At 59.4% G+C, this 15325-nt stretch overlaps 4 protein-coding genes across 4 annotated transcripts; 2 read left to right on the forward strand and 2 right to left on the reverse strand.

The window, feature by feature from the left end:
* Positions 1-243: 243 nt before the first annotated feature.
* MYCTH_2296009 (uncharacterized protein) lies at positions 244-6359 on the forward strand. Its single transcript, XM_003659194.1, has 4 exons — positions 244-2965; positions 3025-3254; positions 3374-4806; positions 4900-6359. Exons 1-4 carry the CDS (start codon positions 504-506, stop codon positions 6313-6315), a joined length of 5541 nt encoding a protein of 1846 aa, XP_003659242.1. The 5' UTR covers positions 244-503; the 3' UTR covers positions 6316-6359.
* A 197-nt stretch (positions 6360-6556) lies between these two features.
* On the reverse strand, positions 6557-7869 carry MYCTH_2296014 (uncharacterized protein). The gene is made up of 3 exons (XM_003659195.1): positions 7609-7869; positions 7417-7515; positions 6557-7252 (listed from the first exon to the last, which is right to left on the reverse strand). Exons 1-3 carry the CDS (start codon positions 7698-7700, stop codon positions 6574-6576), a joined length of 870 nt encoding a protein of 289 aa, XP_003659243.1. The 5' UTR covers positions 7701-7869; the 3' UTR covers positions 6557-6573.
* A 266-nt stretch (positions 7870-8135) lies between these two features.
* MYCTH_2296015 (uncharacterized protein) lies at positions 8136-9991 on the forward strand. Its single transcript, XM_003659196.1, has 3 exons — positions 8136-8394; positions 8522-8605; positions 8740-9991. Exons 1-3 carry the CDS (start codon positions 8224-8226, stop codon positions 9574-9576), a joined length of 1092 nt encoding a protein of 363 aa, XP_003659244.1. The 5' UTR covers positions 8136-8223; the 3' UTR covers positions 9577-9991.
* A 2529-nt stretch (positions 9992-12520) lies between these two features.
* On the reverse strand, positions 12521-15233 carry MYCTH_2122870 (uncharacterized protein; the record flags this gene model as incomplete). Its single annotated transcript, XM_003659197.1, has 5 exons — positions 12521-12659; positions 13181-13556; positions 13705-14089; positions 14176-14546; positions 15116-15233. The coding sequence occupies 5 exons, from the start codon at positions 15231-15233 to the stop codon at positions 12521-12523; spliced, it is 1389 nt and encodes a 462-aa protein (XP_003659245.1).
* Positions 15234-15325: the final 92 nt, after the last annotated feature.

The raw sequence follows: 15325 nt of genomic DNA on the forward strand, positions 1-15325 counted from the left end.
ACTGATACAACGATCGCACTCCGGCCACCTTTCTCTGCACCTGCGGCACCCAAACCCCACCACCACACCTCAACCAGGGCCGGCAATGAAACCGGACAACGACTGCACACCGGGACAATTCCTGCAAAGTCATGGCGCGTGAGCCCGGCCGCCGGTCCGTCTCCCCCGACAGCTCTGGCGGCGACTCGCCGGCGCCTCGCCAATGGAGGAACCAGTTGGGGGCCGGTACGTTGACTCCCTCCGTGCGGCCTTTCGAGATATGTTCGTGTCGGATTGGGGCAATGGACTGGAACTGACCGAGTTCGCGGATGCGTTTGCAGAAGAGGCGCAACCCAGAGACAAACATTACCGCAAGTATGCGAGCGGCATCGAAAGGGCCCTGTCGCTCTTTGACACGGCCTTGCAGGAATGGGCCGACTACATCTCCTTTCTGAACCGGCTGCTCAAGGTGGGAGCTCCGAACACGGCGGATCAAGAGTCGGTCACGACGGCGATGCTAACCGATGGTCTTGTCATCACGACGCCAGGCACTGCAAGCTCGACCGTCCTCCGTCTCGACCATACCCTCCAAGGCGACCGTCGCAAAGCGATTGTCGCAATGCCTGAACCCGTCGCTGCCCTCGGGCGTCCACCAGAAGGCCCTCGAAGTCTACAGCTACATCTTTTCCGTCATTGGCAAGGATGGCCTCTCCCGCGACCTGCCTCTCTACTTTCCCGGCCTTGCCTCGGTCCTGTCCTTCGCCTCGCTCACCGTCCGCGCCCCTTTTCTCGACCTCCTCGAGCGTTACTTCTTGGACCTCGATCCCCGTGCGCTGCGTCCAGCCATGAAATCCGTCGTACTTGCCCTGCTGCCGGGGCTCGAGGAGGAGACGAGCGAGGACTTTGACCGCACCTTCAAACTCGTCGAGCGGTTCAAGGCTGCGATCCGCCCGCCCGGAAGCCGGGACATCACGGAGACTCACTCCTCGGGCGATGGTTTTTTCTGGCAATGCTTCTTTCTGGCCTCCATCACCGGCCACAGCCGGAGAACGGGCGCACTGGCCTACCTTCTGCGCTCCCTCCCCCGTCTGGGCCACCCGCTACACCCGGAAGCGTCCAAGGCGTCGTCTGCCGAGGAAGAGATATCCCCCAAACTCTCGCAGCTCGTCACGACTCCGGAACCCGGATTGCTTATACGTTGCTTTGCCGCCGGTCTCGCAGACGACCAGCTCCTCATCCAGCGCGGCTTTTTGGACCTGCTCGTCACCCATCTCCCGCTGCATTCCAACGTTCTTCAGCGTCTGGCCAAACGCGCCGATCTTGAGCTCCTCCTCAGGGCAGCTACCGGGGTGACGGTCCGGCGAGATATGAGCCTAAACAGGCGGCTGTGGTCCTGGCTGCTCGGTCCCGAGCCCCCCGCCTCTGCCGAGCATGATGGCGGGCTGGATTCCCCTACCTCCACCGCCTCCACCGCCGCCGCCGCCGCCGCCGCCCACACGCACGGATACCTCTCTTCTCGGACGACCTATTTCGAGGAGTTCGGCCTGCAACCGCTGACGCGGGCCCTGCTTGCCCTCGTTGAATCGGACTCTGGCAATAGTCCTTCGGAGCGAGCACGCCCCTACCGCATTTGTCTTTCCCTAATGGACCGGTGGGAGATTGGAGGCTTGGTTGTGCCCGAGCTTTTCCTCCCGATCGTGAATAGCGTGAGGAAGTTCAAGGCCAAGGCCGCGAGCAAAACCGACTTTGCCGAAGTTCTGCGGAGCGCCAGCGTGTTCTTTGACGGCGTCGAAAGCGGACTGATTTATGGGGAGATCCTGGCCCTGATGGCGCAGGCGATCGGTCCCGGCGATTTATCAAGCGCAGAGCGCAGAGACAAGCTCGACCTCGTCAAGTTCATACTGGCACATTTCAATGTCCGGGAGGAAGAGATGATCACGCTCCACGCCCCCCTTACTGCTCTCTCCATTCTGTGTATGATAGGAGAGACCAAGGGCGATAGCGCGCCTAGTAAGGGGGCTTCAGTTCCGCTCGGAGATGTCTCCATATCGGAGACCGCCCTGAGCATTGCCTGCACCTTACTCGAGCTAGTTCCGGAACGAGCTTTTTCAGAAGGAGCTCGGAAGCAGTCCACTACTACTACTTCGGTCCAATCACCGACCTCGGCACCCTCGCCGAACGCAGAAGTCCTCAAGAAGATCAAGACATTCTACGACACCGATCAAGGCAATCTGGAAGTGGCGTCACCCCCGTTTGCTGCGCACGACCTCGCCGAGCTTCTCATACAGAAGGCATGCGATCTGACCTGCTCGTCGCTCGCCCGGCGAGAACCGGGGGCAGCGCTGGCTACAAAAAGCAGGATCGTCGTGCTTCTCCTACCCAAGCTCCCTCAGACAGTGTCCTTCGACACAAAGAAGCTCCTGTCGGCGCTTCATGATTGTCTGGTGGCCGACGAACCGATCTCCTTCTCCACCTATTCTTCCGTCCTCTCACTCTCATCCCATCTCTTCTCGGCGGACAGAATATCAACCGTTGAGCTCTCAGACCTTGTCATGCCGCTCGTGCGTCACGCGTGGGCGTATCTCTCGGCGGCGGAACCTAAATATCATGTTGAGACGGTCCGCAGCCTCTGGCTACTTCAGAGCGCTCTCTCACGCTCGAATCGAGATATCGAAGCTGCCATCTGCTCTCTGATGCTCCAGAAGGACACTGCGGGCACATTTGCGCAGAGGCCAGCCGATCCTGGCCGGAGCTTCGGCGTCCTCTGGACCCATACCCTGCAAGATAACCCCTCCGCGCTGGAACGGAGGGGCCCGAAGACGACAAACGGCGACATCACGGGCCCGGCCCGCCTCGCAGGGATGGAACATTACGAAATTATGCTGACCCGGCCACTGTTTTTGATGCTCGACGCGCTCGACGACGAGAAAACGCAGCTTTTCATGACGGTAAAGACCTGGCTTCATAGTCTGATCGGCATTGACAGGTGGGTGTGTGTGGTTAAAGGCCTTCCCTGTTTGTCGACTTGCTCACGCCGATTCATAGGATGTTCACCGTTTTCGTCACAAAGTTCTCCGACTTCGCATTCCTCCGGCGCCGACGAGCATCCAACTCGGGTCCGGCCGAGTATGCAGAGGATGACGATCTCAGCCTGGCCTTGTACTACATGCGCACCCTATCTAACGTTTTGCGCTGGGCGCCAGAAGCAACCTGGGCCGTGCTCGCCAAGAGGGTTATTCGGTCAGATGCTTACCAGCCGCCTCTTTCAGAAATCAGTATGCCCATCCTTTCCTTGTCCCCCCCCCCCCCCCAAACTCCCCAGAACCCATTGAGGTCGACATCTCTGAAGTCTAACGAACCAAAGCTGGAACGGACGCCGAGGTGCCACTTCAAGAGATCTTCCTCCATGTCTGCCTACAATGCATTGCTCATGACAAGGCACCGGGCGAGGAAGGGTCGGAAGCGAGGGCAACACAGCTGCACCGTGCTGCCCTGACGGTTCTTCAGCAAATCCTCCACAACCCATTCTCCGAGCACTTCGCAAAGCTCCATCTCGAGGACACCTTGATCGAGAAACTGCAGCACTCTCTCAGCGGACCTGACCCCTATGTGCAAGCGTTGCTGCTGGATGTCGTCTACGCCGCCCTCAAGCTCCGCGAGTTGGTCCCTGCGGAGCCGCCGTCCTCGCCGACGCAGGAGAAGCGCATGGGGCAACTCGAAGCTGCAAGAGGCTCCAAGTCATCTCTGACAGAGAAGCCCATGGTCCTACAGCCGCCTCCTCCGTCGTTGCTCAAGTGCATCTTGGCCGGCTTCAGCTCACCAAATAGCAGGCCGGTCTTGGACAGCTGGGTTGGGTTCCTGACCGAATGCCTGCCGCTCTACACAGATTCTGTCTTCCAGGTCCTGATCCCCTTGGTGGAGACGCTTTGCCGCCAGATCGGAGACACTTTCGGCAGCCTCCAGCGCCTGTTCCGAGCCACCGACCAGACGCCCTCGCACGGCGCTGCCGGCCCGGAGACCACGCTAATCTCTCTCCTGAACGGCCTCGAGAAGGTCCTAGCCAGGGGGCACGACAGGTTACTGGCTGAGGAGGCCAGGGCCCAGGTTGTCAAGAGCCCGGACCAGCCTCAAGGATTTTTCGGCAACATGGTGTCGGGGGTGTTTTCGTCGGACGCCCCGCAGACGCGGAGTGCCACGGCCAACGACAGGCTTACCGTCTTGCTTGCCTTCCAGGATGCCGTCCGCATGTGCTTTACCATCTGGTCCTGGACGCAAGGGAGCGATGCAGCAGGGCAGGACGCCACGTCAGGGGCCTCCCTCAACTACACGTCCCTGCGCATGAGGAACAGGGCAAGGAGGCTGCTGGAGCACCTATTTGCCGCCGAGACGCTCGAGTGTCTGGAGACCGTGATCGGGATATGGCGTGGCGCGCTGGACAGCGCCGACGCGTCCAAGGCCGCCGAGGTGTTCAACCTGCTCCCGGCCCTCGACGGGTCGCGGCCGAAGCATACCATCCCGGCACTGTTCAACGCCATATACAGTCGGACCAACCCTGGCGTGCTGGACCCGTCGAGAAGGTCGACTCTTACCGTCGAGCTGCAGGACACGGACCTGGTCATCTTCCTCGTAGACTACACTCGGTCCTTGGAGGACGATACCATGGACGAGATATGGCAGGATTGCACCGCTTTCCTCCGAGATATCCTCGCCAACCCGTTCCCGCACCGGCAGACTCTGCCGAGCTTGCTCGAGTTTGCGGCTATCCTGGGCGAGAAGGTGGACAATACCAACTTCGGCGAGCAGCGCAAGATGCGCCGCGACCTGGCGGTAAGTGTCCAGAGTTCGAGGAACTCTCGGGCGTATTTTTTTATTTTTTATTTTTTTATTTATTTATCGGCTATCGTTGCTAACTACGCTTAGGATCTGTTCCTGCGGCTGCTCACAGCCATCTTCACCGCCCGTCCGGCCAGCTTCGACAGTACAGGATCGTCAGGCGGCAGCGGCTCGGAAAAGCGGCCGAGCGAAGTCGCCCGACATTCGTCCCTTAGACTACCCGCGGAGCGAGCGGACGATATCGTCGGCATCCTGTCCACCATCGTGCCTAACCTGCCCAAGATCCTGGTGGAGAACGATCGCATCCTCGCAGCAGCCGCGGCCATCTCCACCAACGTCATCGGCCCGGCCCTGCGGTCCAAATCCTTCCCGGACACCATCTCCAAGTCCATGTTGACGCTCCTCCATGAACTCTCGCGGCTCCCGAACAACCAGAAGGCGTGGAAGAAGGACGTGTCGGACGCGTTCAACGACCCTCGCTTCTTTGGGTCCAACCTCGCGCTGGTGCATAGCGACTGGCTGCCGCTCCTCAAGCAATGGACCGTGGCAGACAAGGAGCGGATGCCGGAGCTCCTCTCGCGGCTGACGCCGCCGACGACGGCTGGCATCGTCTTCGGGGTGGGCGCGACCTCGGCGCGGCTCGAGGCGGACCGCAAGACGCAGCTGACGCTGCGGCGGATGGCGACGCTGATCCTGGCGTGCGGCACCGACGCGTTCGTGGTCGAGCTGCCGGCCATCGCGGACAAGCTGACGGAGCTGCTGTCGGCGACGGCGACGTCGTCCCCGTCGTCGACGACGCGGGCCGAGGCGTACATGCTGGTGCGGGCGCTGGTGCTGCGCACGAGCGCGGTGCACCTGGCCCCGCTCTGGCCGGCCGTCAACGCCGAGCTGCACGCCGCCCTGGCCTCCGTCGTCGCGCCCGACCACAGCCCCGCCTCCGACACGTACGGCAACGCCGCCGTGCTGCAGGCCTGCAAGCTGCTCGACCTGCTGGTCTGCGTCGCGCCGGACGAGTTCCAGCTGCACGAGTGGCTCTTCGTCACGGACACGATCGACGCCGTGTACCGGCCCGAGTTTGGCGGCAGCAGTAGCAGCGGTGTGGGTGGTAGCGGCGGTGGTGGTGGTGGTGGAGGTGGTGGTGGATACCAGCCGGTGGCGCTGGTGGACGAGGTCAGCGAGGAGCTGGGGGCCGTCGGGCTGATGATGGTGGGAGACGCCCCTTCTTCTTCGATGGCGGCGCCGTCGTCATCGATATCGCCGTCGCCGTCGTCGTGGTCCGGGCCGAGGCGGCCGTTGCTGGGCACGCCCGGGGGTATTAGCGACGAGGTCGGGTTGGAGAGGAAGGACGAGCTCGTGGCCAAGGTGTTGCGGCCCTTCTTTGGCCAGCTGAGCATCTACGCGTTCGAGTCGACGTACGCGATGACGCCGGTCGATTGGGACGGGTGTGTGGCGCTGCTCGTGAAGGATCTGTTTGACGAGCGGACCATCGTCAGGGCGTTGTAGTTGCAATCGGTAGTGTAGCGTAGTGTCGTTGTAGCAGTATAGTGTAGTGTAGGGGGGTCGGGGCAGTTTAGGGTGCGTACACTACGCATTAATACGGGTGAAAAGAGGTAGACAAAAAGAACAAAAAATAACCAGAGACCAAGTTCGAACCGACGGTGTTCAATAACGCCGCGCGAAGACACACACCATGGTGCTTGCCCCCCCCCCCCCTTTCCCCCCTTTTTTTTTTTTTTTTTTTTTGGTCTGCATCAGCTTCATTCATTCCGCTGGGAAGTAGGCCACCATGGCCTTACTGGCGCCCTCCATGCAGTATTGCACCACCTCGACCTTGACGTCGCTGCCGTCCGGCACCAGCTCGGCGATCTGGCGCAGATCGCTGGTGCGCGGCAGGTACAGGGCGTGCTCCATCGGCCGGCAGGCCTCGTGCAGGGTCGCGAGGTTGTAGGGCTCCATGGTGCCGAGGTCGAAGACGTCCTGGTCGCGGTAGCTCACGCCTCCCCAGGGCGGCGAGGCGAACAGGACCGTCTTGGACAGGTCCAGCCTCAGGGACGGATCGAGGCCCCGGTGTTTTTTTGCCTTCTTCTTTTTCTTGTTCTTCTTGTTGCTCCGCGTCTCCTTGTTCTCCTCATCATCAACAACATCATCATCATCCCTTATCTCCGCCGCCGCCGCCTCGGCATCGCTCTTGAGGCGGGCGAGGAAGTCGAGGCAGTCGGCATGGACCCAGGTGATGGCGCCCTCGGGCACGCCGTAGACGGCCGCGTTGTGCTGGGCGCAGGCGAGCGTCGCGGCGTCCTTCTCGATGCCGACGACGCGGTCCCACTTGCCCGAGAGGGCGAAGGCGATGGTGTTGCCGCCGACGCCGGCGAACAGGTCGACGATGATGTCCTTGGGCGGGTTGGAGCGCTTGTGCGAGCGCATGTCCTTGGCGACTTGACTAAGAAGGGGGGGTTGGGGGGGAGGGTGTTAGTATCGATGGAGATCTCTATCTTACAAGACTGCCTTGCTCTCTGCGTGAGCAGGAGGAGAATAAATATATATACATATATATGTAAAGAAAGTAAGGAAACAAAAAAAAAAAAGGGGAGGGGGCTCCTGTACGTAGCTACGGGCTCGGGGGTCACGCCGAACCAGGCATCGTCGGTGAGGCGGATGTTGTAGTCGTAATAGGTGAAGATGGAGTAGCGCTGGTGCCAGTATCTTTTCACAAAAAGCAGTCAGAAGGCGTAATTCGTTGTCGAGTTCTCAAACTCGGATCGGGGGAGGGGAAATTGAGGGGAAATGGAGCCTCACTTTTTAAGCTCCCAAGGCACCTCCCTCACGTCGTCGTAGTGGTGACATTCGTCAGTGAGAGGCAGCGTGCCTCGAACGGGCGTGAGCGCCATGACGAGGCGCAGAACGAGTGTGTGCACTGGAGGGTTCGTAGACGCAAAATGAGTGGCGGTTGTGTTTGGTGTTTGTCTAGTGATATCGATTCCTTCCCTCTTAACGTTATGCCCGGATAGAATGAACGACAAAACGGGAAAAAAAGAAACTGTTGGTTGTAAATGGCCGCTCACAGCTCCGTGAAAAGCTGGATTCAGGTCGATAAGTGAACTCTCCCCCAAGTACTTACTGTGTACGTACTTTGGCTTGGCACAGGGAAGCACCGCCGAGAAAGGAAGCTGCTGCAGGGGTCTCAAACCCCACTAACGTACTGTGTAACTTGTAGCACCTTGAAGGCTACTAGTAAGTAGGCCGCGGGGCAGGTAATTACCTACGGGCCGTATCGTACGGTAACACAGCAGTAGCTGCTGCCGTGGAGCTTGCATAGGTGTGTTGCTGAAGCTCTTACGTTGCGCCCGAAACACCGACCCAGCAACACGACACGACGCACAACAAGACGAGAGAATAGCGAAGGTCGACGCCATGTTCAACGCGCTCAACCGGTTTATATCGCGCCTCGATGGCGAGCCAATGCCGGCCGCCAAGGGAAACCAGCACGGGGGATTCGGGTTCCAGGTGCTGCGCAACACCAACCAACAGCTGCCCATCGAGCCCTGGTTCGACTTCATCGTGGGCATCAACGGGCGCGTGATTGTAAGGAAGGACACCATCGAGGTGGGGGAGAGGGGAAGGGGGAAGGGGAAAGGGGAACTTTGGATGATGCCCTTGCCTTTGTTAGGAGGATAGATGCTAATTAATGGGACAACACCCCCCCCCCCAGGACGATTCCGACCCCAGGCTGTTCGCCCAGGAGGTGCGCAACTGCGCCGGCAACAACGTCATGCTCGGGCTCTGGAGCGCAAAGGTGGCGTACCAATTTCTTATTTATATATTTATTTATTTATTATTGTTTTCTCTTTCTCGACCGCTCCCTCTCTCTCTCTCTCTCTCTCTCTCTCTCTCCAGGCGCTAACCGGGTGATCGATCGACCGCTTACAGGGCCAGCGGACGCGCACGCTGCACATACCCGTCCCCGCCGACACGGGCTCGCTGGGGCTGACGCTGCAGTGGACGGCGCTGTCGGTGGTGTCCAACATCTGGCACGTGCTCGACGTGCCGGCCAACTCGCCGGCCGACGCCGCCGGCCTGCTGCCCTACAGCGACTACATCCTGGGCACGCCCGAGGGGGTGCTGCACGGCGAGGGGGGCCTGAGCGAGCTGGTCGAGGACCACATCGGCCGCCCCCTGCGCCTGTACGTCTACAACAACGAGTACGACGTCACCCGCGAGGTGACCATCCGGCCGAGCCGCGACTGGGGCGGCCAGGGCGCCCTCGGCTGCGTCCTGGGCTACGGCGCCCTGCACCGCCTGCCCGCCCCGCTGAGCGAGCCCGTGAACGCGCCGGGCGAGACCTTGTTCGACGGAGACGCTTCCTTTACCGGCCAGACCGGGTTTGTGCCGGCAACAGCTGCGGCGGCAGCAGCAGCAGCAGCAGCGAGAGTCGGGTCGCCCGGCACGACGGCAACGACGCCGCCGCCGCCACCACCACCGCCGCCGTCGGGGTCGGCGGACTTGCTGGTGCCGGCGCAGTTGGTGGGGGCGCAGGTCGCGCCAGCGGAGGCGCCGCCGAGGAGCAAGAAGAAGGAGCGGCCGCACCGCGGGGGGCCGAATCTCATGGACGACTACTTCAGGGAAGAGGAGAAGAAGAGCAGAGAGCTGGACCGCGTGCCGAGCGGGAGAAACTCGCCGCTCCCGCCGCCGCCCAAAGGGGGACCACCGAGGGGAGGGCCGCCCAGGGCGGGGAGCACGCCCCCAAAGGAGGAAGGGGGCGAGTGAATTTGATCGGTGCGAAATCTTAGCAGACATGGAAAATATGACTCCCTCTTTTTTTCTTTTTTCCCTTTCGCGCAATCGGTTCTAGTGTAGCAGCGGCCGCGCCAACAACCCCATGAGAACTCCGGCCGTATCGTTTTACAGTCCCAAAAAAAATATACCACAGAAGAGAAGAAGAAAAGAAAAGCGAGCAAGCAACGCAGGCAAGCCACGTCTGGATATATCCATCCCACCGCCCTCTCCCACGCGCCCCATCTCTGCTTTGAGCTCCCATTCCCTAGTTGATAAAGTTGACGCAAAAAAAGTGCAGGATCAGGCTGCACACGATGTAGTCGGCAAAGGCGCTGCCCCGCGTGTCAGCCGTCCGCTTCATCAAGAGGTGCAAACGGAACAAGGGAAAATATATATATATATGTATGTATGTATGTATAAAACGTACCGTTCGGGCGACACGGCCGGGAAGTCGCCCTTGTTCGCCTCGGTCGTCTGGATCCGCAACGAAGCTGTCAACCACCCACCGGAACGTCAGCACGGCAGCATTCTCCCTTCTCCCATTCCTATATGGCCATCCTTGTATCCTCGCGGAAAAGGGGGGAACCGAGAGAGGACCTACCGGTGAGAACAAACTGCCCGACTGTGGCGGCGAACCCGGACAGGAAGGCGTTGAAGGGCTGTTGCGGGGTGGGTGCGGGCACCTTGGTTAGCATCATCACATCACGAACGACCACAGAGGGGACGGGGGGGACGAGAGGAATTTGTTTGTTTGGGGGGGGGGGGGGGGATGAGGGAAGGAGGGAACGGAAGGAAGGAGACGCAAAGCAAAGCAGAACAGAGCAGGGCAAAAGCAGAGCAAAAGCAGAGAAAAAAAAACGTACGTAGTTGCCGGCCAGGACGCAGTAGAGGAACTGCAGGGCGCCGACGGCGACGAGGAAGGCCATGAAGGCGTCGAGCAGCCTGGTCCGCTGCGGCGTCGTGTCGAGGTAGTGCGCCAGCACGTTGTGCACGATGCGGTCCCACGTCGGCGGAGCGCCGCGCCCGTGTCCGTGCCCGACGCCCGGACGGGCGGCGGCCTTGCTGAGTGTCGCGGCGGCGGGCGGTGCTGCTGCTGCTGCTGCTGCTGATGATGATGATGATGCCGATGCCGATGCTGAGGGAGGCGGCGACGCTGGCGCTGGCGATGATGTCCGTGGTGAGGCCGATTGTGGGATAGGGGTCGTCGCCCTCGCCGGGGTTGTTGCTCCTGCGACGGCGGCGGTGGCGGCTCTCTGCTTAGGTGCCATGTTTCTTTCTTCTCTTTCTCGCGGCTGGGGAGGGACCCCGATGGATCCAATGGATTGGGGGATGGGAAGGTTTATACTCCGTATATAGGAAAGATTGGTGATGCGAGCCGCGGTCGGAACAGGGAAGGAGGAAAAAAAAAGAGAAATTGGAAACTCGGGGTGGTGGGCAGCAGCTCCGTCCTTCGCCCGAGTTGGTTCGGTCGGGATGGGGGTTTTCGTGGTGGTGGTGATGGCTCTTGTCGTCGAGGTGTGACGGGAACTTGGCCTTGAGGATGGGCAGCTCGAAGCGGCCACGAAGCTTCAATGGCATGCATGCGACCACACTTACGGATTACGTAGTACTTGTAATACGCAATAGCATTTGGGGTAGGTCGGCTGCGGGTAATATCCCTGTCGTGCAGTGGTAGTGTATTTCACGGTTGGCTCCACACGAAACCAATTAATCCGTACTTACGGATTACATTCCTCTTCTGCATGGATTAACGAGTGCACTGTTGGATTGATTCGACAAGGTACTTAAAAAAAAACGAGACCAGCTCTGTTCGGTGCAACTCGGATACCTGCCGGCCCAACTACAAAATGCACCCATTCATTTGCGAAAGGCGCTCTTGTACATAGAAGCAGCTCTCTCCAAACTTGTTTTCCTCTCCATTTCTTCTTGCCCTCCCCTCCAATGCTGTCCGTCGAGTGTCATGTGCAGAACACTCGCTGACAAGTCATTGCCATTTAACTTAATTACTTGCCCGAGGATCTGGCGACCTTGGCAGATACAAACTGCTGACCAGGGCGGGTGTCACTGCCCTCCTTGGCAAGATCCCTCATCTTCTTGCTGGTAGGATAGGGAACCTTAACGTCGATGGGCGCGAGGAGTCCGTTCCTGGAGGAGACCGAGGTGCTTCCAGACTTGGACTTGGTGTCGCGAGGCTGCTGGTTGCTCATTTTTTTTTTCTTTTTCCCTCTCTCGTCTCGGTTTCTGCGGTCTCAAAGGTTGTTGTGATCGGCTCGGCCGGTTGAAGCAAGAGTGATTCGTAAGTTTGTAGGTGAGATGCTAAGGCGAAGATGATGATGAGCGCCGAACCTGGCCAGCCCCGGCCTTATTATACCCGTCTTCCTCGCCTCCATGGCTCGTCGCTTGTCGGCCCGCCGCGATGGGCTAACGTTAGCTAGTTAAGCTGACTCGGCGGAGGCGTACTGTCACGGCCTGACGCCATCACCAGGTTTGGCCGGTTTTGGAAGGGCCACGGCCAAACAGGATTCGACTCTGACGGGGAAAGGGGACAGACGGCGTGCGCACTCACTAGGCATCCAATCCAGTCACATCATCAAGAGGCCACGAAGTAGGGTGTGTAACGGTGCCGTGGAGCAGGGAAGCTTAGGAAGCTTAGGAAGCTTACATCCTAGCCATGTCTTGTTGTTTCAACAACTCGCCGACGGTGGAGATAGGATCTCACGACAGCGCCGCAGGGTGCATACATTCGCGGCCCTGGAACTGCCTACCCAGCATTCACCACTTCCTATCATTTTCTTTTTTTTATTTTTCGCCTTTTTTTCCACTTCCCTCCTATTTCTTCGACCTTGTTTCAGCATCAGCGGCCGGCGGGAAACACGGCCCTGTACTAACGGTGGGGATTCTTTCTCTTCCAGCCCCCCCCCTTCTTTCTCATGCGTCACTTGTACCGGCGCTGCTCGGCCCCTGACACGATCCCCTCTCCCTGACGTGGCGTCGCCGGGTTGTTGTTGGCGGCTCGCGCGGCCGTCGCAGGAAGAGAGGCGAACTGCTGCCGATCGGCGAGCCCGGGCGCGGACCTGTTCGGGTTCCGGTCCGCGAGGTTCTCGAGGATGCTGCCCCCCCCCCCCCCCCCCCCTCCCCCCGGGAATCGGAATCGGAATCGTGACGGCAAAGGGGGGACGGGCGCAAGGGTTCTGACTTCTTAGGAGGGGATCCCTCGCGGCCCGGGGGGGGAGGGGGGATTACAGGGAGACAGAGAACTAAGAAGATAAAAATTGGAAAATGATTGCTGGACCATCTGACTGAGGATCTCGCTTTTTCAGTAGGCACGCTGGAAGGGTCGTAAACTCTCCACACGACGCCAATGGCGGTCCCTTGTCCTGTTCTTGTCTGTTGAATTCAGACTCCGATTCACATCTTCTACGTACTAACTACCTCGGGTCTAGGTCGCTACAAGTAGGGGCACGCCTCCAGTATTTTGGCGTTCTCACTCTCTTCCCGGGGCCACCCTACTGGCCACCTTTTGAGTAGGTAACCTTATCTTCGGCGGCGGAGCCTGCGAACATCATAGTAGCAGTAGTCATCACAGTATTCATACCCATAATGCATATATTGATAACCATCCGCAGCTTGGAATGCGCCGGCAGTTCGGTGCCGAGAGGAACTGCTTCGTGATCCCCCTGATCCCCCGCCTACGTAGCCGCCGCCGGTATAAGACGGGGCCGAGGACGTGGCCGAAGACGGGGCAGAAGACGGGGCAGAAGAAGTGATCGACGAGGCAGAATTCGGCGTGCCCGTGCCGGCCCTTTGCCGCCCAAGGTCCTCGTCATAGCTTGGGCGGTTGCCGGTCGGCGCTTGCTTCACGTTTGTGTACTTTTCCCGCCTCATCTTGGGGCGCACCTCGTGCATTTGCTTGTATCTCCTGAAATCGTTGAGCGTGTAGACCGGGGCCTCTACTACGCCCCATCCGATGCCTACGTAGAAGGACAGTGAGTTATTTCTTGACCGCCCAATGATGGCGAGAGGGCGAGGGGAGGGAGACCAGTCCGTAACCCAAGAATAACTGGAAAGGAAGAAGAAGGTGAAAGAAGAAGGGGAGAGAGATGGGAGGAACCAACGCACCATATCTCTTGCTGTAAACGACCCGGAGCCTTCGCACGCGCGTATTTGACGGATCGCGGCTCTCGTCCAGCCATTTGACAAGCCACAGAGTCCCGCACCGGTCATCTCCCATGGGATCCTCGGGGTACTCGACCGCCCTGGGATCTACGGGGGCGTCGAAGTTGAAGACCTCGCCCCCAAACATGAGACTTTCCCACATGGCACCCGCGTCATGCGCTGAAGTCCATTTACGACCAGCCAAGTACTTCATGAAGGCGTTTACCACTTGGCGCGCCACATTGGCACCCAAGGTGAAGCGGAAGTAATGGTGGGCGCGGTAGGCATCCTCGGACTTGGAGGTCCCCGTCTGGGCCATCTTCCAAGCCCGGTCCATGGACTCGAGCATCTGTGGGTTAGCATCTCTTAGTTAGCGCATCCTTGCAAAACTGGAGACTTGGAGTCGTATCCAGGGGTTCGTCTGCGGACACGCACATGTTTGTTCAGGTGTATCACGTCTCTACCTGTGGATTTCCAGGAGCCCTCGACTTTCTCGTCCAACCCGACCCATTTCCACTCCCCTCGGAGATATCCACTGTAATCCGGGTGATTGCTGGTCCAAAAACTTTGGAGAAATGCTTCCTCGGATTTCGTTAGCTCGTTGAGGAACGACTTGGCCAGTGATTCGAAGGGACCGAGGGAAGGCCTCCTGTTCTTTAGAGGCTTTTGAAACCCTCTCTCCCACGCTCTTCGTCCCGCCTCGGCCAATGCCCAGAACCCTCTTTCGTCGGAGAGGAGATCGAGAGCATACTCGACGACACGCTCGACCTGTCTGTAGACGGTGATGTCCGAGTTTCCCCATGAACCTGATCCTGAATTTGTTACTTTCAGATGCAGACCCGCAATTCTGTCGAGCAAGTCTTGATCCAAGCCGTCAGGGGAAGGGCGAGGTTGAGGAAAACGGAAACCCGTCGACATGTTTCGGCGGCGATCCCTGTACGTTTGGTATGTTCACCTAGTTCTGGACTAGAGAGAGAGATAGAGAGAGAGAGAGAGAGAGAGAGAGAGAGAGAGAGAGAGAGAGAGAGAGAGAGAGAGAGAGAGAGAGAGAGAGAGAGAGAGAGAGAGAGGGAACTGTGCCAGCACAGTTCCAAAGTTGAGCATCAAGTCCGCAGGCGCAAGGAAGAGTCGATGAGTTGTCTCTGATATATACGCTGCGCAGTTGTTGGAGGCCCAGCGATCCGTCGCCATTCGGTCCTCCACTGAGCGGTCCCGTTCTTCCGCTCTTCTGAACGCTGGACCGGTCCTGAGACGGGCCAATGGGCTCCGACATATGAACACTGCTTCAGGCCGCCGATCTGGCGCGTCACTCCGGGCTGGAGACGGAAGGAAAACCATTCGGGCCATCACGGACAGCAGCGACTCAACTAGCTACACGCCGTGGCGGTAGATGGCAGGTGGCAGATGGGAGATGGAAAATGGAAGATGGCAAATGGAAGATGGAAGATGGCGGCAGGGAGGGAGGCCGGACTGATGTGGTCGAGGCCCGGCATCGTCCTCGGTTGGTTTCACCCCCGGGTCTCCGCCGCCGCACACCCGGCACTACCTCGCTTCCTCTCCTTTCTTTGTTTGTGCCGCACTGGAA

This window comes from Thermothelomyces thermophilus, chromosome 1 (assembly GCF_000226095.1).
Source record: "Thermothelomyces thermophilus ATCC 42464 chromosome 1, complete sequence".
In the NCBI taxonomy this organism is placed as follows: Eukaryota; Fungi; Ascomycota; class Sordariomycetes; order Sordariales; family Chaetomiaceae; genus Thermothelomyces; species Thermothelomyces thermophilus.

Excerpts from the sequence above, each read along its gene's own strand:
- MYCTH_2296014 (XM_003659195.1), bottom strand. The coding sequence starts at position 7,700 with ATGGCGCTCACGCCCGTTCGAGGCACGCTGCCTCTCACTGACGAATGT. Across the intron at positions 7,516-7,608 it reads GTGCCTTGGGAGCTTAAAAA|ATACTGGCACCAGCGCTACT; the intron begins GTGAGGCTCCAT and ends TTTTGTGAAAAG. Across the intron at positions 7,253-7,416 it reads ACCCCCGAGCCCGTAGCTAC|TCAAGTCGCCAAGGACATGC; the intron begins GTACAGGAGCCC and ends CCCCCTTCTTAG.
- MYCTH_2296015 (XM_003659196.1), top strand. The coding sequence starts at position 8,224 with ATGTTCAACGCGCTCAACCGGTTTATATCGCGCCTCGATGGCGAGCCA. Across the intron at positions 8,395-8,521 it reads GCATCAACGGGCGCGTGATT|GACGATTCCGACCCCAGGCT; the intron begins GTAAGGAAGGAC and ends CCCCCCCCCCAG. Across the intron at positions 8,606-8,739 it reads TCGGGCTCTGGAGCGCAAAG|GGCCAGCGGACGCGCACGCT; the intron begins GTGGCGTACCAA and ends GACCGCTTACAG.
- MYCTH_2296009 (XM_003659194.1), top strand. The coding sequence starts at position 504 with ATGGTCTTGTCATCACGACGCCAGGCACTGCAAGCTCGACCGTCCTCC. Across the intron at positions 2,966-3,024 it reads AGTCTGATCGGCATTGACAG|GATGTTCACCGTTTTCGTCA; the intron begins GTGGGTGTGTGT and ends GCCGATTCATAG. Across the intron at positions 3,255-3,373 it reads GCCGCCTCTTTCAGAAATCA|AGATCTTCCTCCATGTCTGC; the intron begins GTATGCCCATCC and ends TGCCACTTCAAG.